Source organism: Macrobrachium nipponense, chromosome 35, assembly GCF_015104395.2.
Source record: "Macrobrachium nipponense isolate FS-2020 chromosome 35, ASM1510439v2, whole genome shotgun sequence".
Classification (NCBI taxonomy): domain Eukaryota; kingdom Metazoa; phylum Arthropoda; class Malacostraca; order Decapoda; family Palaemonidae; genus Macrobrachium; species Macrobrachium nipponense.
Window position 1 is genome coordinate 38,599,329 of NC_061096.1, and position 25,353 is coordinate 38,624,681.

The 25,353-nt window shown below is 40.5% G+C and overlaps 1 protein-coding gene across 1 annotated transcript in view; it reads left to right on the forward strand.

The window, feature by feature from the left end:
• LOC135208657 (phosphatase and actin regulator 2-like) overlaps positions 1-25,353 on the forward strand; it is an 862,479-nt gene continuing 837,126 nt past the window's right edge. Inside the window, exon 1 of the mRNA XM_064241064.1 lies at positions 1-155. Within this exon, the coding sequence (XP_064097134.1) occupies positions 96-155 (60 nt within the window). The 5' untranslated portion in view covers positions 1-95. The remainder of the gene's footprint in view (positions 156-25,353) is intronic.

Consider the following 25,353-nt stretch of genomic DNA (forward strand, 5'->3'; position numbering starts at 1 on the left):
TTTACATTTGGAAATGTGTAAACAATTTTGTTTTGTTTGAAAAGTGAACATGGAAACTAGCTCAGAACACTTTCAGAATAATTCCGATATTCAAAATGAACACGAAGGAGACGTTTCAAGTGCCTGTGGAACAAAACCAAAAGGGAAATTTGAAGGTAAGTTGTTTTATAGTTTTCTTCTAGCGTTATGGAAAGGAGGCCGTTTCCTGTTAGCCGCCTCTTATGACTCATTCATGACACCTGTTATCAGTTGACGACAGTAAACTGATATGATTTCCGGCCATATGCTAATTTTTAAATTACCGTAGTCATATTTCATGTTATATAATCAATTTTCTGTACTATTTGGGCGATCTGGGGTGCTCTTATCGGGCCAGTTAGCCTAACTAAGGCGGGGCTGACGAGAGGCCACCGTAGCCTATCTCTGCCCAGCCTTCCGGTGGAACGGAGGAAAATAAATGTAGGCCGATGCAATGTATAACTTAAGCTTAGCCCAATTTTATCATTATTACGGGAAATATTCTCATACTCTAGAGACTTTGCTCTCCATAGGCCTAGGCCTAAGGTAGGCCTAATAACCTGTTAGGCTAGTCTATCCCCCAGCCCGTATCTTAGGCTAGCCCAAAAAATTTTGGTGGACTTTAATATCAGAAGTCAACTAGGCTAGCCTTCAAGTCAGAGTTCAGTCAGTCGACTAGACTCAACAGTGGATTTCTGTTCACAGTAGGCTATTATGATTTTAATAGTAAAGAGAAAACTCCCGAATGTCATCTAGTAGACCTAGGATAGACAAAATTGATGTTGATGAAGCTTGCTCTTGATTCGTTGTGTGCATTGAGGTTAGGTTCTCTTTGCCATCAATTGCTGAAATTTGAAGATAGTACCACTGATAGAGTGATGGAGTCACGTATCATGAGATTCTCCTCATATTTGCACCTTTCATTTGTTAATAAATTTTGCCCTAAATCTATTGACCAGATTAATCACCAAAAGAACCCATAAACCTCTGGTATCCCACTTAGGCCTACTGTAAAGCACTGATCAGAAACTTGGACTATACAGGAGATCAGTTTGCCTAACAATGATTGGAGGAATAATATCTTTGTTCCATGTAGGCTATCTCTTTAAGGCATCCAACCATCTCGAGTACTACTTGTCAATCATCCATTAACAGTTTTAGTGGATATTTTATTCCCAAAAATAATGATTTTCATGTTTATGTGGCTACAGAAATAAGAACCAAGCATGCATGCCTCTATTTTCTTAGTTTCAGCAAATAATGATAATAACAATCTTTATGTAACTTAATACCTGTAACATTAGATTTTTCCCATTGTTTAACATACACATTTTAGGGAGAAATTATTGTCAGAAGTAATGCTAATGGAAACTAAAGGCTCACAGTTTGGGTAAAGGAATTTCAAGGTGAATGGAAATAATTGAAATTGTATGAAAAAAATTTTTTTCATCGGCGCTCGGACATTTTTTGTTTGATGGATTTCATATGGTGTTCATCATAAAGACAAAAATTTTTCCATGGTCACAATTAAAGGACTTCTTTGGAAATGGCAGAGTAGGTATGAATGGCAACATTAATATATCATTGAAAGTAACAAATGATTCTCACACCCAGACAAGAAATTGAATTGATAGTAAATCCTCCTCCTAGTAATGAATCACAGCCCTCAGCCTACACAATTTCAGATTCAGTAGCTATGTCCAAGAATGATTGTTGTAGAGCAGGGGTCTCCAAATGTTTCAATGTAAGGGCCACATTAAATATTTCCCACATTTATGCGGGCCAAAGGAAAGAAAATCAGTGTCAGTAATCTAATTTCCTCAAATATTACAGTATAAACATGGAAATATTAAAACATATCTTGTTGGAAAAAATCAGGGTCAACTAAATAGATTCCTGCCTTTAGTTTTATGCAACCAAATTAGTGTGACGAATGATACTGACGTTTCGACTTCAAAATTTCATTGAAATCAGGTTCCAGATTAGATGAGCCAATTGTAAGAATTGATTTCAAATGATCATCAGACAAATTTGCTCGATAGTTAGAATTCACATACTTCATTTTGGAAAATGTTTGTTCACACAAGTATGCTGTACCAAAAATGTACACAAAACTACAAGCAAACTTTATCAAATTTGGAAACTGATCTGGCTGCAGGCATTTATAAAACTCAATCAGATTTCCTTCTCTATACTTATCTTTCAGTCTGTCATCTGCCTGGAGATCAATAATTTCCATTTGAAATTGAGTTGGAAGATTTTCAGCATTGCAGTCAAATGGATTATGAAAGAGCCTGATTTCATATGCTTTGGCATCAAGGTCAGCAAATCGTTCCTGAAACTGTTTTATCAACTCTGAAATTATTTCATTTGCAAATGAAGAAGGAAATTCAACTTTACTTTCTGCATGAAATTTTTCACAACATGGAAAATGAGCAAAATTCTTAACTTTCACCTGGCCTTCAAGTAGCGCAAATTTTGTTCTGAATGCCTTGACATGAACAAAGTAGTCACTGATCAAATTTGTTTTGCCTTGCAACTTCAGATTCAATTGATTCACATGACCTGTCATATCTGCAAAAAATGCCAATTTCCAAATCCATTCACATTCTGATGCCAGTCGTGCGATATTATTTTTTCAAGGCCACCGGTAGATGAAAGTGCAGTCTTTATGTTAGGTAACATTGCAGATTACCCCAGTTGAGGCCTGACATGGGTTAGTCTTGTGTGTGTGTGTGTGTGTGTCTGTTTGTGCATTCGTGCTAGGCTATACATGACATAATTAGTAGGTGTTGTTACTTAAACCCTTTGTCATCATCCAGTGTCAAGTTTAGATAGAACAAAGTGGGTTTGAGATAATCAACATTTTTCATTCAATATTTTTGGACTTTAACTCTCAAGTACCCCTTCACTGGACTACCCCTTTTATTTTTCACATCGCATAATTGAAACCTGTTATGTGAATATCATGTACCACTTCCCACACCTACACACTACTTTCATTTTTATGTACAAACACACCCCCCACCCCCCCCCCCCCTCCCCATACTCTATGTTGCCGCCTTTCATTTTCTCACCACCTTTCACCACATGCTGCTTTCTCGCATCTTAGGCCAACCATCTAGACAAATGTGGTATGCTGTACATATTTCAGGGCAGTTGGCTGTAGTATATCAGCTCATCTACTTGTGCAGCCATTCATTGGACTTTGCTGTGCACACACACACACAGACACACACAGTGGTGGGACTGAGGTATCATGATTAGACATGCGATATCATATGAAACCTTTGGTATACACTCTAGTAATCATGGTATTTTTATTGTTAGGACCCCACCCCCTGAGGTCTCACTAGATTTCTGATTTGGTTTCCTTGTTTACCATCTGGGACTACTCTGCATAGCCAGAAAATAGATTTACTGGAATGGCAGGATGTAGGTCTATATGCAATTTTGCCTCTTTAGATTCCAAAACTTTGTTAAAAAACAAAATTTGATAGCCAATTCAGATAAAGTTGGCTTTGATATGCACATGACCTCAGTGTGTATACAATCCTAAGGGTGCCTCTTATGACCATTGAGTGTTGGTAAACCAGATATTTTGTGCATCACAGATAATTTTCTGCTTGTGAAACCATTCTAGGAGTAACTTTTATTTTTTTTTTTTGTAAGGGCTTGGGATTATTTTGAAAGTGATAAAGGCCTGGCTTTATCACATGTCTGGTTGCATTAACATAGAGCACTGTAGTAAGTATCTTTCCATGCCTTAAATCTAGGGGCTTGCCTTTCAATTTTTTGTAAATAGTATTTGCATGTACTATAGGCAAATACATACAATTGTGGTCATACATGTTTATTCTTCCAGAACAAACCTGTATTATCACAGTTGAAGACATGCTTTGGAAGGTGGCCTTTCTTGTCCATAAGGACAGTTGTGGATGGTGATGCAGCCTCTGTTAGACAGTGCTGATTCTTCTGTGTTTTTAAGTACTTAGGTCCATATCTTAACGAAGGTATCCAGCCAACCCTTACTATAGGCTTAAACTCCTTCTTGCAATCTTCAGTCCCAATAACAGATTTTGCATACAGGATAAGTAGTCTCGTGTAAATTTCCACCATCAACTGGGATACATGAGAAATTCCTTACTTTCAGCCTTTACAACCAGTTGACCTTCTTTACTTTTGTAGGACCAGCTATTACAATTCCATAAATCATTTCTTTGGGTTCTTGATGTGATCCTACTAGGCCTTTGGGCCATATCATTGGCATTCAAGCCCCAACTTCAAAGTTCTAAAGTTTTCATTTTCTGATCTAAGAGTTGGTACTTTACATAATTTTTTTGGCTATGCAGAACTCGTCTTAGCTTGTAATTGCTTCTTGCAAGGCATTTTGAATGAAACATGTGGAAAACTACACATAATCATGGATAGTAAACATGTCATGAGAATATGTTTTAAACAGGTCAAGTCAGACAAGCATGCAAGAGACTTCACTGCTAATAAAACACTTCATTTGTGTGGATTTTGTAATAATATGTTTCTATTGTGGAGTTTACCTTGGAACTTGTTTTATCAAATATTTTTGAAGTAAATACTATGTTCCAATTTTTATAAGAGAATTTGCATATGTTACAGGCCAGTTATATGGGTATGTCTAAGGAGAAAAGTCATAAAAAGTAGACCTCAGTTTGTAAGCTGCTACCTTCTGAACATGTTAGAAAAATCTGACTAACAATTTGGCTTTATTAAGAATGGTTGCTCAGGCATTTTGATTGAAAATGATAAAATTATATGAAATATCAAGTTTTTAGTACATTTGTATAACAAGTTCTATTATATTACTTCAGTTTTATTTTTTTCATTTGTTGTGATTAAATTCCTCATGACAAATTGGCCTACAAACTATAATATGTGAATTGTTTTAGATTTATTATCTGTACACTTTCATGAAGGTCATCCTATACTCTTGCACAATTTTTTTTTAGAATTTCAAATATAGTGCTAATTTTTTAGATTGTAATGTATTAAGAAGTCTCTTGGCTTATAAAACCTCAAATTTTCTGACTTAGTTACTGATAAACTGCTTAAAGTTGATGAGAGAAAAAAATTAATAAAGTAATAGTTTCAAGTATTTGCTATGGTTTAATACAGTATATCTTGCTTTGTTTGAGAGCTTATTTTTAGGGCTTTCTGCAAGAGTCTATCTGTATTGCTCAGTTGTGTAGAGTAGTTACTCACAGTTGATAAACAAGAAACTTTGGTGCGGATAGGTTATTTTACCAGCTAATTATTAATGGATTCACTTAAGTTTCGTAGAGGAAAGGTTAGTTAGCACTTTTTGAAGTATTTCTGACCATTGATTTTGTTGAGGTAAATGTTAGTCCTCGTCGTTAGATTAAGTCAGCTTTGTACTGGCAAGGGCTCTTGCTTCACAGCAGCCTGGAACAAATATTAGTCAGCTCATATTGAAGCATTTCTGACCATTGGTTTTGGTGTTGGTATGTCATGATTTGAAAATAATTATTGGGTAATTATGAACACTGTTGACTTTAGTAGAGGTATAAACGCACTTACAGCCTAGCCTATGTAAGGCTACAGTAGCTTATGGTGTAGTAGGGTAGCTGCAGCATGTATATATTCATGAAAGTGACTTTTACCTGAATTAAAGGGTGCTGTAACCTAACTACAGTTTTGTTCATGCCACTTACCTGACAGATATATATATAGCTGTATTTTCTGAAGTCCGACAGAATTTCAAAACTCGCGGCACACGCAGTGGGCGGCCAGGTGGTAGTACCCATTCCCGCCGCTGGGAGGCGGATATCAGGAACCATTCCCATTTTCTATTCATATTTTTTCTGTCGCCGGTCGGTAAACAACTGTTTACAGACCTCTGCTCAGGATTTTTTGGATTTGACTCGCTTTTAAGTATCTGATTGGTTTTTTGGTATTGAATTGGATTGTTGAATTGGCATGCGCGATAGTGGACCGTTTTTTGATTTTGGATTGACTTTTCTATAAAAGATATGTCTGGATCAAGTGCTGTGAGTTTCAGAGTGTGTGTGAGGACTGATTGTATGGTGAGGCTACCGAAAGCATCGGTAGACCCCCACACAGTATGTATGAGTTGTAGGGGGCATAATTGTTTGGTGGATAATCGGTGCAATGAATGTGAGAGATTGACCGATGATGATTGGAGAGTATATGAGTCCTATCGCCTTAAATTGGAGCGCGATAGGATCAGGAGGTCTTCCTCCAGGAGTGGTTCTACCAAAGGTAAGGCTAATATCTCTCCTGCATTAACACCTGTAGAGTTTGCAACCCCTAAACCTGTGTTGCCTTCGGGCTCTGATTCTGTGTCGGGAGAAGCTAATGCTCTCTCTCTTATTTTAGAGTCTCTACGCACTCTGGAGACCAAAGTGAAAGCCTTGGAAACTGGCTCGGTGCAAGTGTGTGATCGTGCCCCTAGTGTTGTGGAGGGGGCGTCAGATCGGCCCCATAATGCCTCTAGGCCTAGACCTCTATCAGACTCCCAAGACTCAGGGAGTAGGTATGTCGAAAGCCGCAAGAGGGTTACGGGGGCTCCCCACCGATCTGGCGTCCCTTCGGGCAGGCCTTGTAGCAAAGTCCCAGGCTGCCAACCGGAGCGCGCACGAGCGCGCGTCCTGAAAGAGTGCTTTTCGTCCTCCGAAGCGTCCTCCCCGCGCAAGGGGTGGAGCGCTCGGAGAGACTCTCGTCCTCTGAAAAGGACGTTTCGCGTTGAGGACGCTTCACGTCCTGTATCGCCGCTTTCGTCGGAGGATGCGTATGACGCTTTTCCGCCTCAGAAAAGGGGTAAGATCTCCTCCGATGAGGACGCTGGGTTGCGTGCACAGGCGCGTCTACCTGAGAAGCAGGTACCTGTACCTGTGAGAAGGAAGGAGGCGTCCCCTCGCCCCTCGTCTTCTCGCAGGATCAGTCCTGCTTCCTCTGTTCGTTCTTCTCCAACGAAGAACATTCTTTTGTCCCTTCAGGACCAGCTATCGACGCTTATGGCTCAGAGGACCCGCCCCAGCAGCAGTCGAGCCTAAGCGGTAGGAAGGACCTTAGACTGCCCGTCAAGAGGACGAAGCAGTCTCCTTCTCCCTCTCCTACTTCGTCTCGTTCGCCGATCGCTTCTCCTTCGGCGATTCGCCGATCTCGTTCGTCCTCTAGAAGGACGTTGCGTCAAGACGCTTTTGAGGAGGACGCTCAGCACGACGTTCGACAGGACGCTCGTCAGGACGCTAGGCAGGACGCTAGGCAGGACGCTTGGCAGGACGTTCGGCAGGACGCTCGACAGGACGCTTGTCAGGACGCTCGGCAGGACGCTTGGCAGGACGCTAGGCAGGACGTTCGTCAGGACGCTCGCCAGGACGCTCGCCAGGACGCTCGCCAGGACGCTCGGCAGGACGCTTGGCAGGAAGCTCGCCAGGACGATCAGGGCTCTTTTCAAGACGCTTTTGGGGACTCCGACCAAGAAGTCGTACCCCAAGACGCTAGTTTGCGCGCACAGGCACGTATTCCAGCGAAAATGTCTTCCCTTTCGTTTAAGAAACGTAAGGACGCTTCTCTGGCAAGTGAGGATGCCTCGGGTGGCGATAAGGACGCTTGTCCTCGTCAGGAAGCTCTACCTGCTTCAAGTGGTAAGCGTCATAGAGAAGACAGCCGAAATAAGGCTTCATCTAGCAAGGATAGGGGTCCTTTGATTAAGTCAAGACCCGACATTAGGACGCCCTCTCCGGACAGGCGGTCTCCGCTTCCGTGTAGAGAAGGAGAGCTGAGTAGTTCGGCTGACTCGGTTGAAGAGGAACCTTCTGCGGCCCCTTCAATTTCAGACTATAAAGTTCTCGTGCGGCTGTTGCGTTCTTCTTTCGAAGACAAGTTTCAGCCTGCAGCTCCCAAGTCTCCTCCTTCGCAGTTTTCATCATCTAAAACTGGTAAAACCCCGGAGTTTGTGGAGATGAAAACTTCGCTCTCCACTAAACGTGCGTTTAAGAAACTCCAAGATTGGATGGTACGAAGGAGAGATCAAGGCAAGACGACTTTCGCCTTGCCTCCAGCTAGACTCAGAGGAAAAGGGGGCATTTGGTATAGAACCAAAGAAGAAGTAGGAGTTCGTATCCCTTCTTCAGCTCAAGGAGATTTCTCCAGCTTGGTGGATTCGCAGAGGAGGTCTCTTTTATCCTCTGCTAAAGTGACCTGGACCTCTACGGAGACGGACCATCATTTGAAGGGTCTGCTCCGGACTCTTGAAGTGTTCAACTTCCTTGACTGGTGTTTGGGAGTTCTGGATCTGCAAGCGAGAAGCCCAGAATCTCTCAGTCTGGGGGAACTGTCCAGAGTGTTAGCATGTATGGACAAAGCCGTCAGGGATGGTTCGGAAGAGATCGTTTCTCATTTTGGAACGGCCTTATTGAAAAAGAGAGCTTTGCTGTGCAATTTCACAGCTCGTTCGGTAACTCCAGCTCAGAAAGCGGATTTGCTGTTTTCTCCTCTTTCGAACCATCTCTTCCCCCAGACTTTAGTTAAAAGGACCCTGACTAACAGTTTGCAAGAGGAAGGCAACGCAGGACCTTTTGGCCCAGTCTACAAGACGTTCGACAGTACCTTCAACCTCTTCAGCTGCGGTTCGACCGCCGAAGAAGGTTAAGCCCTTTCGTGGGGCTCCCCCCTCGAGAGCAGCTCCTCGAGGGAGAGGGTTTTCACGAGGAAGAGCTTCCTTTAAGTCAAAGCCTTCCAAGTGAGAAGCATGTCCTTCAGACAAACCAGTCGGAGCCAGACTGAAGTTTTTTTTGCGGGGAGCGTGGAGAAGAGAGGGACACGGACTCTTGGTCCCTCAAGATCGTGGAGGCAGGGGTACCAAGATCCCCTTTTTTAGATCTTCCCTCCTCTTTTCTATCGACTCCCAGAGACCTTTCTCCATCCTATCAGGGAGAGAAGAAGAAAGTATTATTCGATCTCCTTCAACAAATGATCGAGAAAAGAGCGGTGGAACAAGTCGCGGACCTGGGGTCCCCAGGTTTTTTTACAACAGGATTTTCCTAGTACCGAAGCAGTCGTCAGGGTGGCGTCCAGTTCTAGATGTAAGCAGGCTCAATCTTTTCGTGGAAAAGACCAATTCACGATGGAGACGCCTCATTCTGTTCTGGGAGCCTTGAGACCGGGCGACTGGATGGTGTCCTTGGACTTGCAGGACGCGTACTTTCACATCCCAATCCACCCTCTTTCAAGAAAGTATCTAAGGTTTGTCTTAGACAAAAAAGTGTGGCAGTTCAGAGCTATGTGTTTCGGCCCCTCCTGACCACGGCTCCAATGGTGTTCACTGTAGTCATGAAGAACGTGGCGAGGTGGCTACACTCTTCGGGGATAAGAGTTTCCCTGTACCTCGACGACTGGCTGATCAGAGTGTCGTCGAGAGAGAAGTGTCTGGAGACTTGCAGTTCACTTTAGCCCTAGCAAAGTCCCTGGGACTTCTGGTCAACCTCGAAAAATAAAAGTCGCATCTGACCCCCAACACAGTTCCATCGTGTATCTGGGGATTCAGATGGATTCAGTGGCTTTTCGAGCGTTTCCGTCCCAGGAACGTCAGCGGCTAGGCTTAGAAAAGATCTCAGCCTTCCTAGGGAAAGAGACTTGCTCGGCGAGGGAATGGATGAGTCTGCTGGGACCATTTCCTCGCTAGAAAGGTTTGTTTCCTTGGGAAGACTGCACCTCAGGCCTCTCCAATTTTTCCTTGCGGATGAGTGGAAGGCCAAGGACGATCTCAATGCCATATTGAGAATATCGCTTCCGATAAAGAACCATCTAAGATGGTGGTTGGACCCTCAGAAGCTTCAGGAAGGTGTGTCCCTAAGTCTTCTGAGCCCCGACCTAGTGTTGTTCTCCGACGCTTCCATCACGGGCTGGGGAGCAACACTAGGAGGGAAGGAAGTGTCAGGCTCCTGGAGAGGGGAACAGGTAGCCTGGCATATAAATGTCAAAGAACTGGCAGCAATATTTGTCTGTCCCTGCAGTTCTTCGAAAGGAGTTTGAAGAACAAGATTGTTCAGGTAAACTCGGACAATACCACAGCACTCGCTTATTTAAAAAATCAGGGAGGAACACGCTCCAGAACTTTGTTTTCCCTGGCGAAAGAGATTCTGCTGTGGGCAAAGAGAAGAAATGTGACAATCCTGACGAGGTTCATTGCAGGAGTGCAAAACGTCAGGGCAGATCTTCTCAGTCGTCGGGAACAAATCCTACCGACGGAATGGACCTTGAACGAAGACGTGTGTCGAGACCTTTGGACGTTGTGGGGACGTCCGCTGGTCGACTTATTCGCGACGTCAAGGACCAAGAGACTTCCTCTTTATTGCTCCCCGGTCCTGGATCCAGAAGCGATCGCAGTAGACCGCGTTGCTTTGGAATTGGACGGGTCTAGACCTGTACGCCTTCCCACCATTCATTGATTTTGGGGGAAGTCATGAGGAAGTTTGCGGCCTCAGAAGGGACGAGGTTGACCCTGATCGCTCCGATGTGGCCAGCGAGAGAATGGTTCACAGAGGTCATGTCTTTCCTTGTAGACTTTCCAAGGACATTGCCCTGGAGGAAAGATCTACTCAAACAGCCTCACTTCGAAAAGGTTTCACCAAACCTCTCCGCTCTGGGTCTGACTGCGTTCAGACTATCGAAAAGTTGGCCAGAGCGAGCGAGAGGTTTTTCGAAAGCAGCTGCGAGAGCAATCGCACATGCAAGACGTGCTTCCACAAGAGCTGTTTACCAATCGAAGTGGGCTTCCTTCAGGGCATGGTGTAAAAAGGAGGGAGTTTCCTCTTCCTCGACCTCTGTGAACCAGATAGCTGATTTTCTGCTCTTTCTCAGGAATGTGCAGAAATTAGCGGTCCCTACCATCAAGGGATATAAAAGCATGTTGTCAGCGGTTTTTAGGCACAGAGGCCTTGACCTTTCTGACAACAAGGACATTCATGACCTTTTAAAATCTTTCGAGACTTCGAAGATTCCTCAAATGAGACCTCCGTCATGGAACCTTGACGTGGTTCTTAAATTCCTTATGTCAAGTCCTTTCGAACCGCTTCAGGCAGCGTCTCTTCGAAACTTGACAAGGAAGGCTCTTTTCCTAACTTCTCTTGCGACGGCTAAGAGAGTTAGTGAAATTCAAGCGTTTAGTAATTTAATGGGATTCAAAGGAGACAATGCTGTCTGCTCGTTGAACCCAACTTTCTTGGCGAAGAATGAAAATCCTTCGAACCCGAAGGATTTTCATTGGTCCTCGAAAACTTTCGAGATCAAGGGTATGTCAAGTCTGGTGGGCCAAGAACCAGAGAGAGTCCTGTGCCCGGTCAGGGCTCTCAAGTTCTATGTACATAGAACAAAAGAGGTAAGAGGTCCCTCAGGTAATCTCTGGTGCTCTGTGAAGAGACCAGAGTTACCTTTATCGAAGAATGCTGTTGCTTTCTTTCTAAGGGACGTCATTAAGGAGGCTCATTCATCTTTCCAGAAGACTGATTTGAGCCTCTTACGAGTGAAAGCGCACGAAGTTCGAGCTGTCGCTACCTCTCTTGCCTTCCAAAAGAACATGTCAATCAAGGACATTCTTGATTGCACCTTTTGGAGGAGTAACTCCTCCGTCTTCGCCTCACATTACCTAAGGGATGTGAGAACGATTTACGACGATTGTAATTCACTGGGGCCATACGTTTCTGCGGACACAGTCTTGGGGTCCGGAAGTAGCTCTGTCCCTATCCCTTAGTTAGGATTAGGTTAGTTTGGTTGTTGTGTTTTTAGGTTGTGGTGAGTCTTATGTGAAGATCTCCCATCCTTTAGTTAGTTTTAAGGGGTTTTTGTGAATGGTTGGTCAGGTGGTGGTCAGTTGCTTCGTTGCCCTCATATGTATGGCCTCGATGGTCTTGTCACGTTGAGGTCTCGTACCCGTTGACAGATCATCCAGAGCGCACCAGCACTACAGGTCTCCACCTGGCTGGCAACTCTGATTGAAGCAAAAGCAGCCTTAAGTGACAGTAATCACATAGTCTACTTTGCAAACAGGTGAGGAACCAAGATGTATATCATCTACTTAATTTAAGTTTCCTAAAAAATCCTATTCTGTCTCTTCCCACCATCCGAAGGTGGGATTCAGCTATATATATATCTGTCAGGTAAGTGGCATGAACAAAATGTTATTGTTATTATACAATTAAGTTTGTTCATACTTACCTGGCATATATATATAATTAAATTGCCCGCCCTCCTCCCCTCAGGAGACAGTGGCATTAATAAATATGAATAGAAAATGGGAATGGTTCCTGATATCCGCCTCCCAGCGGCGGGAATGGGTACTACCACCTGGCCGCCCACTGCGTGTGCCGTGAGTTTTGAAATTCTGTCGGACTTCAGAAAATACAGCTATATATATATCTGCCAGGTAAGTATGAACAAACTTAATTGTATAATAACAATAACATATTTTGGGCTAAGAATACATACCAATGAGGAAATATGGTCCAAATGAGAGATAGGTAATTCTTAAGGGAGAATTACATTCACCACTGGGGTCTGGAGGGCCAGTTTCATACATTTCTTGACCTTAAACAGTTTTTTCTGAGGAAGGGGATTCAGAATTATCTTCACATCAGTTTTCATAGAACCAATGGGTAGATTATATTAGTATTCATAAATGGGGACAATCTGTGGGTTATGCAGAGATGATATAACCAGTCCCCGGGGTACGGCATTCTGACTTCACAGCGCTTGGCTCATGGTGCTGTCAACCTGATTTTACGGTTCTGTACTTTGTTTTACAGCGTCATAACCCGGTTTTATGCATAAGCACCATTTATTCCCTTTATTATTATGATGTTCCGGTTTACAGCGGTTTTCAGGTTATGCCGCACCGTTAGGAACGGAACCTCTTATGCAACCAGGGACTGCCTACTGCCAAGAATTACTAGGGGTGTGCTTTGTTACAGTAGTTTTCTTTGAAAGCTGAATCTGCTAGTAGCCCAGACTAATCGTCAAGAGGGTAAGAAAGACGCCCACTGATGACATGATGACAATGGAAGTGTATGTAAAAATGTAAAAGTAAGAATAAAGTCTGTTTGCATTATCTACAATATCAGTACAGGCAGTTTACAAGTACAAATACGTAATACTATAATTACTAACACAGTATAATAAAAGGTTACTACTGTATTACACAATGCCATTGTCAAATTACATTATTTATTAACAAAAATGGATGAAAATTAAAGCAGGGTCAACACATTACTAGTATGCCACAAAAACACAGTATCAACAACTTTCTTAAAAATTTATTTGAACTTGGATCTTCAGGCTTTGTAGTGACAAGCGTATCCAAAAAAAGAGCAAAGAATTGAAGAAGTTAAGAGGGCATTGTAGTTATTACAGTTGCACATGTATCTGGTAAAGAAGTGACCAGTAGATTCTACATATACATACTATACATATATAGAATTTATATATAATTGCCTTGGTTGTTACGCCCAATTATTGGTAACTCATATTCTTAGTAATTATTAAGTGGAGTCCCAATTCATTAATGTTGTCATTATTGTAATGATGATGCTTTTCTAGATGTAAAGATGTCAGTATTAGATAAGATGGTATATTTAGGTTTTAGTGGAGAGAATTGGATATTTGTAGATGATATTTCATTGGAAAATTTAATTTGAAATGTAATATGAATATAGGCAAGAATTAGGGTCTAGAGGTTTCACCAAAATTGTGCAACTGTTAGAAGGTTTGATTATTTATAGCGTTTTAATGCCGTAGATTTACGCTGGTTTTCACTCGATTGTATCTATAATAGAGATTACCGGACCGCATTTCATGTTTCATTCCATATTAATTCATTTTTGTAACTTTTTTGCGATTTAGCTATGAGGTACATTTTCATTCTCTCTCTCTCTCTCTCTCTCTCTCTCTCTCTCTCTCTCTCTCTCTCTCTCTCTCTCTCTCTCTCTCTCTCTCTCTCTCTCTCTCTCTCTGGCTTTTAAGTATGTTTATGTGAAAGTTTGGTAAAACTGTATTTTCTTGGCCCAAAAATATTTTTTCCGGCTCGTGTCCCAGTACTTAATCGGATTATTCTATGCAGATACTCATGCTTTGGTCTTGCATAAAAAGAAATATAGATATTGTGTCGTCTTTGCACTAAAATGGTACGAAGAGAATCTTACACAATACAGTAAAGCATAAAAAAATAATACTTTTCTTTAGCTACGTTCTTTCGTCTTCATTTTTCATTCCACTATCTTCTTGTGGCCATGAACTAGCCCCCAAGGTTAAGACGATTGGCTCACTGAGTCGTATCGTAATGAACTTGCGAAAACTTGTTGTTTGCTGTTGCTGAAAGCATGGTGATGCAGTCTTCTACCAAGTCTTGTAGGTCTGTTGGTGGCTTTTTTTCTAAAGAGAGTAGTAATTAAATGGTTTGTTAATTTTTGGCTAGTGATGTGACGTAAAAGAGCTCGTGGTTGATATCTGGGACCGTGGAATGCGTTTCGTGGTGACGTCTTCAGATGGATTTTTTTTTTGTCTTGTTTGCGAGTTACATATTGTTTTTCTTTGTACATTTGTCCTGTATATTGTCACATGTGGGTAGTCTTTAGTTATATTCAGAATTATCTTTTAAGTAGCTTGACTTTACACATTGCAATGAACTCATCTGTGTAATGGATATATATATAATATATATATATATATATATATATATATATATATATATATATATATATATATGTGTCCAGAGTAAATTGTATTGAATCTATGTATCTATTATCTATCTATATCTTTACATATTTATGTCATCAGTATTTCTTGTGTCTTAACATATAATTTTTATAAACAATCAGAAATTGTCCGATTTCTTGGTCATAAATAATATCAACCATCCATTGCAAGGTCTTTAAACCTTGATCCACTGAAGGTGGGGCCTATCACTGTCCTGTCTTTCATCATTTTCATGATTTCTATACCAGTAAAAAAGGCAGAGACGTCGTATTTGCTATTCTGCAATAATGAATAAGTGGGTTCGCTCCCTTATCTTCTGCGGTATTTGATTTTCCTCTCCCCGTCAAAGGAAATGTTATGAACCTCATGTAAGGTAGGCTTGACCCTTTCGGCTGGCTTACTTTTCGCTTACTCAGGAAGTAAGCCTACAAACCACTTTGTTGTTGTTGAGGGGGGTGGGGGGATAGGAAAGCCTTAAAAGGTCTGAAAAAGGTGTTTCGCGTTGATTCAAAGATACAGGAATTTTAGGAGAGGATATTTATGATCTATTTATTACAATGAAAATGTAAAAAATAATGTGCATGTTAAATAGTGTAGAACAATTATTTATAATAAAATATAGCGTATTTATTTCATTTTTCATTGGTGAAACAATTCGTGAATTAACCGTAGATTTTAGCACGCGCCCGAGTAAGGTAGGGTTCGGATCACGCCTCCTTTTTAGGTATTTATTTTTGTTTTTACATTATTGCTGTCATTTGAAATGACTATTGTCAATAAGAACGTCTAGGTCAGATGTCAGGTTTTCCTCTCTCTCTCTCTCTCTCTCTCTCTCTCTCTCTCTCTCTCTCTCTCTCTCTCTCTCTCTCTCTCCTTTTCACGGATTTTAATTCTCAGCGCTGTAAGGGATACAGTCTGTTCGAATGCAATAACAGTTATTAAAAAAAAGATGTAACCAAATCTTTATTATGTACAGCAGTGTTCTTGTGCTTATATATTTTTGTGGACATTGCATATATTTATTCAAGTTACCTTTTATTCTTTTTCATTCTTGCAGTTTGGCAGTTTAGCATGACACAATCTGCGCATAAAGTTGCACTCTATTGTCCAATGAAAATGTAACCTTGTTTTATTTTAAAGGACGCTTAAAAATGAAATTTTATTTAAAAAAAGATGTTTGGATTGGTACACATCAACCTACCAGAAATAATGAAAACGAAAACAATCATTAAAACAATTTGATCAAGATGCACCATCCATCGACCTAACACTAATTAGTGGGTTACCTGTAAATTACAGTTTCTGGAATACGGCGGAGCAGTTTTTCAGTCCAGGAGTAATAAAGGCAATTGAGGAAGTTCATGAAAGGGAGAAAAAGTCCTGATGTTGTTGATCTCTGGTCCAATTAACGGAGTTGTTGCTGCCGTTGTTGTTGTTGCTGTTGCGGTTGTGGGACGGGGGAGGAGGTCCTTAATTTGGGGTATGGGAGGATGGGGGTGGGCTAGCAGTTATTAAATCTTCGAAGGGTCTTGGAAGGATGGATAAATCTCTCTCTCTCTCTCTCTCTCTCTCTCTCTCTCTCTCTCTCTCTCTCTCTCCCCGTAGGGGATTAATGCCGTCAATGCACCTCACGTAGTGCCACTGTAGGTATTACTAATGGGTATTTGCAACGTCCCATCGGCCCTTAGCTGCATCCACTGTTTAGCCTTTTACTCTAATTCCATTCCCACTACCTTTCTGCAGTCTTGCTGGCCAGCCTCTCTAACTATTAATTCTAGAGCAAATGAGGGAGGTTTCTCTCTCTCTCTCTCTCTCTCTCTCTCTCTCTCTCTCTCTCTATAGCTGTTCAGCACTAAAATTCCATCTTTTCACAATTTTGGGCAATGAATGGCGGAAAGTGCCCCAGTGCTTGGCTTTAAAGCCTGAATTCATAATTCCCCCCCCCCCCTCTCTCTCTCTCTCTCTCTCTCTCTCTCTCTCTCTCTCTCTCTCTCTCTCTCTCTCTCGTTACTATAATTGGTGAAAGCTGTCAGCATCAAAAGTCTCCTTGCCACGAAATAACACAAAGGAAGGGTCATGCACAGAGATTCAAGAGGTCCGCAGGTCGAAAGGATGCTGTCGTAAGATAATGCCTTTGAGGAAGAGGAAATCTCGGGTAATGATAGGGTCGGTGACGTCCTGGCGATGTCATGTCTCCGAGGGGCATGGCGAATAACGTCGAAGACGACGACTTGGTTAACAACGACAGCCGCGTCGTGTCCTTGTGTCGATTGTCAGAGCGAATGTGATATCAGGTGAAAACGTGTCGTTGCTTTGTTACGATGCGTACAGGTGAAACCGGTGTTTGTGCTTGTTTGTTTATGCGATGAAGTTAGGATTTTTGATTTGTATTGTGGTGTCTTGTTTGTGTCCTGTGTTTAATCAGTATTTTTTTTTTATCAACAAAACTGAATCATTTGAGCTCTAAAATATGTAAACGTGGATTTTTTTCGTTGTTAGAGAATCTTGGTTGATTGATTTTTCATTTAGAATATAATTATTCAGGACATTTTTATTCATTTATGGAATAATTACTCACTACATTTTAATTCATTTAGGGAACAATTACTCAGGACATTTTAATTCATTTAGGGAACAATTACTCATGACATTTTAATTCACTTAAGGAATAATTACTCATGACATTTTAATTAATTTAGGGAATAAGTATTCAGGACATTTTTAAGTTCCTTGAACCAAATGAGAAAATTGTCGTTTGGATTTGTCATGATTGAGGGAACCCTCCTCCTCCTCCTCCTCCTCCTCCTCCTCCTCCTCCTCCTCCTCCTCCTCCTAATGAAATCTGTTAAATTTAATGGAATTCACAACTTCAAGTTGAATAATTCTCAACTTTCTGAATAAAATCCACGAAAATGTCTGGACTTACCTGCTGTAATTAGCCATTTTTTCCGTACACGATTGTTTGAGGTTAATCTGCCAATCATAGATTATGGAATTATCTTCAATTAAGAGAATCATCTCGTGTTTCTGCTCTTTTTGCCCAATTATCAGCATCTTGGGTATGGAGAGATAGAGGAATGGTGTAGAATTGCGAGTTGATTTGTGTTCGTGAGTGTTAATGCGAAAATGCGTTGTGTTTTTATTCATGCCATCTGGTTGTTGTTGTCGGGAAAGAAAGGCAAAATACATATGATGATTATATATAGTAGCTAACTTTATGTAAAAAGGATAAATGTAGGTTTTTTTTTAAAAGATTTGCCAATGAAATTCAGTGCACCATGAGGGGCTCTGTTGTTTTTAAGATTAAGCTGGCCTTATGCCAGCACGGGCTCTTGCTCATAGAGCAGCCCGTATGGAGGGCTCTTGTAACATAATATATATTTATGATAGAATGAGATATTCAAAGTATACATAAGCTAAAATAGTACGTAAGTGTTCTCACGTGAATACTCGACGGATCTATATGTTCTTTGTATTCAATATTTATGGTTACACTTTCAGTATACAGAAATTTACATGAGCTCAAGTTAACCGTTAAGTGCTGTTTAATTTTGATGCATGAAAAAAAAAAAAAATATATATATATATATATATATATATATATATATATATATATATATATATATATATATATATATATATATATATATATATATATATATATATATTATATATATATATATATATCAGTGTATTCATAAAAATGTTTATTCCAGATTTTTCTTTGGCACGTGATTCTGAAAAATCCGTGTAAATTTTATGCAAACCGTTATTACGGCCGTATAAAGAATTTTGGTATACATTAGCAAAACTACATTAGTTTTACACCCTGTAATTTTTTGCCCTTTTGAATGCTTCACTTGAAAGTAACTCTTGCAGAAAGGTATCATATTCCCACAATTGTTTATTGGTGCAAGACGAGCTTTATTTTAAACATAATAGAATTTGTGCTACGTCATCGTTTGCCAGCCAACGGAAAGAAGCGACCCCTTGAGAAGTTTTAAATCAGGGAAAATGGGCGTGAAATATCCGTAGATTTTCACCGAGTAATTCTGTCTTTCGTACGCAGTTATTTTTATTGTTTTGCCATATGTACACTGGCCGGTGGTTTGGAACTCGATATCATCCATAAGCCGCACAAACGTCATATTAGTCCTCGTATCCCAACATTAGATGACCCTCCTCCTCCTTTCCCCTCGGGAGGGGCGATCATCCATCCCCAAATATTGCTAGCTGTTGCTATTATGCCTTCCCTCTTGCTTACGGTTTCCTGCGGTCGTGATGCATCTACGAGCGGAAGTCGGAATTACAGGCGACAGTAAACTTCGTTTTGGTCCAGCACGGAGCCCATTTCGCTCTGCTTCCAGGGAAGGGTTGGGGGATTGGGGGGTGGGGTTTAGATTTATAGTGGACGTTTAAGGGGTGGGTGGATGGGTGGGCGGAACAAACCTGGAGTGGGGGGATTTGGCGCCGCTGAAAAGTGGGGTTTTCAAGATTTACTGCGCTTTTCAGCCAATTCTCTTCATTATCTTGACACTTCGTTGGGGCGGAATAGCGGTGGAATCTGTCAGTTTTCGGTTATATATTGTCTGTTTTGCGGTCTCGCAGGGGAGTTAGCCTTGTTGGAACGAATACTTATATTTCATTTTAGTTGAATTATGTAAAGGAAGTACTTTACCTTTAGTGAAGAAAGGAAATAGGTAATGTTCTTCCATTAAAAAAAAAATGCCGCCACATGGTCGTAACCCACGTCGTCGTAAATTTCCAAATGTTTCAAGAAGTTTATTTTCAAAGATGCCTTAATTTTCACGAGGAACTCGGCAGTTGTAAAACTGTGAGTAAATATATATTTAATTTTTGATAAATTTGTAACCTTCACTAAAGACTGAAATGGCATTCCTCCATTAAAAAGAAGAACATCAAATTTGCCGTCCTGTGTTCCCAACCCACGACGTCGAAAATTTTCAAAGGTTCCTAGAAGTTTATTTTCAAACACCTGAATTTCCACGGGTTACTTGGCAGTTGTAAAACAACGTGATCCTATTTTTATGCAGATTGGACGTAAATTGACTTCTGGGTCAGCTCGCTTCTCTTCCTAAATCACATTGCTTTGGTTTTCCCTCATACAACTTACGTTGCTGTGGCAGAAATTGGAGGTCGAGGTCCAGTTGTTAGTTTGTCTTTTTTATTTCAGATTTATGCTGTAGGAGGGGTTTAACACACATACAGACGTACTGATATTTGTATGCATAGTATACATTATTATTATTATTATTATTATTATTATTATTATTATTTATCTGTAATGACCCTTCATTTAAACATTTTATTGAATCTGATTGCTGCTACATTGCTACATTGTAGCAGCTATAAGATTCAATAAATTATTATTATTATTATTATTATTATTATTATTATTATTATTATTATTATTATTATTATTATTATGAAGTCGTACGCCTTTTACTTTTATGGGTATTCTTCTGTATGTTTTGCCCTTTCTATTTTTGTGTATGTGTAATATTTCAGTCATTATTTAAAGCTAAGACATGGTCATTTGTTAAGCTTTTAACGAAATGGATACTTTTGTTTGCATAAGGTTTTTTTGGCGACTCGACCTAGTACATACTTACATACATACATACATGCATACATACATACATACATACATACATACATACATACATACATACATACATACACACATACATATATACACACACACACATATATATATATATATATATATATATATATATATATATATGTTTTTATTTATTTATATCAGTTATGATGTTATTAAAAAGTAAATTTTATATGCCATTGAGGTTGCCTTTGTTTATGTCAGTATGCGGTGAACTAAATTCTCTGAATTGATCCTTTGTTTTGTTTTAAATATGAAAAGAGAAGGAGGGGGTAGGTGGGCGTGAGGCCCCTTTGGAAGGAGTGGGCGTGGTGTTCCGGTGGGTTGTTGATGTGGGTGGAGTGATAGCGACAGCGGAGGGAGAGAGAGGAAGGAAGAGTGTGTGTATAGCCGTCGTTCAGTGTGTTGACAGCGTGCCGCTTCTTCTCACAACTTTGTATAACTTCGTTTCTGTGTGGCCGTCTGTTAAGTGTTGTCTATGTGTACCTGTGTGTGTTTTTTTTTTTCAATGCTAAAAGCGACCAAGTTGGAAAGTGTGTTTAAAGCCGTGTTCTTGTTTTTATTATTATTTTATGTGCTGGGCGATACTTTATTGAAATGCAGATTGTTTTTATTTGTTTTGTTCTGAAGTCCGTAAAGTGGCCGATATTGTTTTCCGATGATTCATGTGTCAAAAAGAGGAGTAATTAAATGCTGTGACTTTCATACTGCAACTACGTGTGTTGAACGTTTTTTGTGACTTTTGTTATTATATGATATATATATTGTATTTATTATATATCTAGATATATATAAATGTATATGCATATATAGTACACAATATTTGTTTCCCATAGTCGGGGTTCGCTCCAGAAATTAATATGTGTACATGTGTATGTCTTCCAGTATACTTTACATGTTATTACGTCTTCGACGTCACTTTATGATATATCTTTGTGACTTTTGGTATTGTGCAACGTACATCAACAGAAAAAATCCTATCAAGTCTTTCCTCTTAACACCTGAAGAGAAAAAGAAAAAAAAAGAGTTTCGGCTGTGCATTCAGTGTGCATAAACAGTTTCCTGTACCGGTGCCTGTGATGGGAAGGTTGAGCTTAACAGTTGGCTGAAGATCTTTGTCAAGCTTCGTGCAGTTTCCCAGGATTACTCTGCCGTCTGTGCCAGCTCTGGATAAGTGTCAAGTTCTTGGAAAAGCTCGATTTGCCCTTAGAATCTGTTTTGTATCTGTTTCATCTTTCCCTCGTAGGAGGTAGTGCCATCAGCCAGTTCCTTGTTGGACGAGTCGGTTTCATGCTCGACTACCGATCTCAAGGTCCGAGTTAGAGTCCCCTCTCTGCCAACAGGGAATCAGAGGAATTTATTTCTTGATGTGGTTCGGATCCCACAATAAGCTGTGGGTCCCGTTGCAAAGAAACCAATCGGTTCTTAGGCACATAAAAATTTCTATATCTAATCCTTCGGGCCAGCCCTAGGAGAGCTGTTAATCAGCTAAGTGGTCTGGTTAAACTAAGATATACTTAAGTGCCATCAGTGCACCTCATGCGGTGCACTGTAGGCATTACTTAAGGTTCTTTGCAGAGTCCCCTCGGCCATTAGCTGCAACTCCATGATTTTTCCTATAACTGTACCTCCTTTCATATTCTCTTTCTTCCATCTTCATATCCACCCTCTCCTAACAATTGTTTCAAAGTGCTACTGCCAGGTTTTCCTCCTGTTACACCTTCCAAACGTTTCTACTCTCAATTTCCCTTTCAGCGCTGAATGACCTCATACTAGGTCCCAGGTCTTGGCGTTTCGTCCGAATTCTATATTTTGTTCTATCTTATTGGTGTTTTGTATTTCTGAATAGGGACTGAGTGCGTTGCAGACGATTGCTGTTGTCGGGGTGTGTTTTATCATATTCACTCAGAAGGGGTAATGCGAGTGAAATGCTATCAGTTGGGTCTCTGCTGGGCCGGGAATGCAGGGCTGCCGTTTTGAGGAATTTCATCTACTAGTGTGGCTTTCTGGTGACATCTGGCAACCCTCCGTTGCTTTTCTGACCACAGGCTGCGGCACTGAAGAATAAAATTCTTCACTTTGCCTTCATGAGCTGAGATAAACAGTGTAATTGAAGCTCGCGAACGTTCGCTTCCGACTACGATTTCTTTGACAATCAGAACTGCGTAACACTGCTAAAAGCCACTGTTGTGAAGAAAAAACGGCAACGCTGTCGGGAAGTTGGGTAAAACTCGCTGGTATGCTGAGCAGTAAGCCTGCCCGAGTCTAACGTTACTGGCTATTGAAGACCAAGAGCCCAAACCAGCAAAAGGCAGGCTAATTTAACTAGCCCATGTAAAAGCCTTAGGTACAGAAGTACTAAGGTTCCAACTTCTTTTATGGCTGGTGTGGATCAGTTGGTAGTGCCCTTGCCTGTCAATTGGTAGACCTGGGTGCGATCCCGATGTCGTCTGAAATAACGAGTGGAAGTGGATGAAATTTTTGTGTGATGATTCCGCTTTTGATGGATTAATTTATTTAACGTTTATGTGGATTTTCTTGTTGGCAGTTTGCATATGCTCCAGATTCACGGTCTTGGTATCCATGAATAGAATGTTTTGACGGATGGACCAATTTTTCCTGTTTAGGCGTTTTTCTTCCATATTTTCATATTGAAGGAGTTTGTCGCATTTATTTGCAATTCCTTTTCTATGATTAAAAGTTTGACTATCCATATTTCTCTCTAGCGTCTGTTGTTTCGTATGATGCAAATGGTTCAGTTCCTGCCTGTTACTCAGGTATGTGTGTAACAGTATTAATTCTGTGTTTTTTTTCGTGGCTTTTATTCCTTTGTCAGCATAACGATCTGTAACGAGGAAAAATTAATGTTTCATTTTTGTATGTTTTGGATGGTTTACTCTGCCAGGTAGATTCCATTTTCTCTCGCTTGTGTTCACGGAAGAAGCTCATTGGGCTTTACATTCCGTATACCGAAGGAGTTTAAACTAATTTCTTTTTCCAAAATTGCAGCCCCCTGGCGTTTTTCTATCTTGCGGAAACGGCTTCACCTGCTCACAGTCGGAACCTAGACTTTTTCATAAGTAAATTATGTTCGTAAATAAAAAGGTCATATTCGTGAACAGTTATTTACTTAGGATGCATTATCTGCCAATGTTTGAGTTTCAGATTCTTTATTCCTGTAGTCCCCCACAGTTACCAAAGGAACTGTCTTTCCTTTAAATCTTCAGCTGAAAACCCTTATTGTCAGAGTCAACAGACCATAAATCCGAGAGGGCTCCAAAGAAAAAAGTCATAGGAAAAGGTGATAAGTAAATAAACACGAGGGAATAGGAAATAGAACTACTGCACCTGAATTCTGGAGACGTCAGCAGAAAGCAAAAATGAATTAGCTCCTCGCTTGAACTATAAACAGAAATAAACTATTTCCTTTGGGGCCGACAAGAAGAATCTTTGTTTTCCCGTTTTCCCCCTCACAGCAAATTTATAAGTAAGGTGAAACAGGTGTAGCATTTTCTATTTCATATTTATTTATTTATCACCTTTACCTGTAAAACTTGCCTCTCATTGCTGGTTGATTTCCCTTTGGAGCCCTCTTGGGTTTATGGCCTGTTGACTGTCCATAAGGGGCTCAGTTGGAGATTCGGAGAAAGATGGCAACAAATATCTTTTAAGCTATTTCAGTCTCCTCAGTGCCGTCATAATATTTTTTGGATTATGTTTTTGATGGAATAGTTTTCCTTAGTATCGTCTTCCTTTAATTACAGTTCGAGGGACTGAAAATTTATATTTCTGAACTGCATTACTTAATCTGCTTTCTAGGTGGGAAGAAAGGCAACTGTGATTGAATTCAAGGGCTTCAGATTTCCAAATTGGGATCTGTAAATCCCTGTTAAGCCGTATTTACAAATCGTGCTGCATAATGAAGAGATAATTTTCACGGAGGGCCAGGAGATAGAACTTGAGGTTGTTCTCTCTCTCTCTCTCTCTCTCTCTCTCTCTCTCTCTCTCTCTCTCTCTCTCTCTCTCTCTCTCTCTCTCTCATAAGCTGTGAAGTTTAACAGTTATTTCAATATAGATAAAATTTTTGTGCTTGTGTAATGTGCACATTTGTCAGAATTTTGTTATATTATTATTATTATTATTATTATTATTATTATTATTATTGTTTCTGGAATAGAAAAAACACTACTGATGTTTAGTATATTGTTCTAGATAGGTGAATTGTTTTCACGTATTAATGGAACCATAATTGACTGGTGTGTACTATCGGTACACCTAAAAGAATCTTAGCCGTACCATTAGCTACTTAGCATGCCAACGAAATTCGAACTAAGCAGTGAAGTGTGTGCGACCATAAAGTGATTTTTTCTTTTTTTGCGTAATTTCGCGTCTGCGGTGATGTGACAAGTGAGAAAGAAAATATATGTTTACCCTAATATTTGGAATCACCCAATTCGTGTTGCTCTTTAAATTGTGGAAGTGAATCTTGTGGTCAACAGATTGGAAGTGATACAATTCTAATTTTATTAGTGATGGGCGTGATGACCCAGGCTAATTTGGAGCGCGGGCGCATGTGGGTTGTGGTGCGGTCTGGGTATGGCACCCACGCCCACTCCAGAATTCTCTACGCCCAGTTGGTGCCACCGAGGCCCCGACGACCCGCCCACCACCGCGCTTACCCGAGATTTATTTCCTCCATTAATCAGTTTTATCCAGGTAAGCAGGCGTGAGATTGTGTATTGATTAGCATTTATGTAAGGAATGGGGATAGTCGCCCCTACACCTGGTCATCTCTTCCTCCGTCCTGTCATGGCGCCGAAGTAATCTTACTTGTGTGCAAAATCGTAACTTTGTATTGTTGAAATTGAGTCTAAATCTCATCAGTATGAATGAATAGTTCTTTGATAAATAGGCAATCAGGCGAA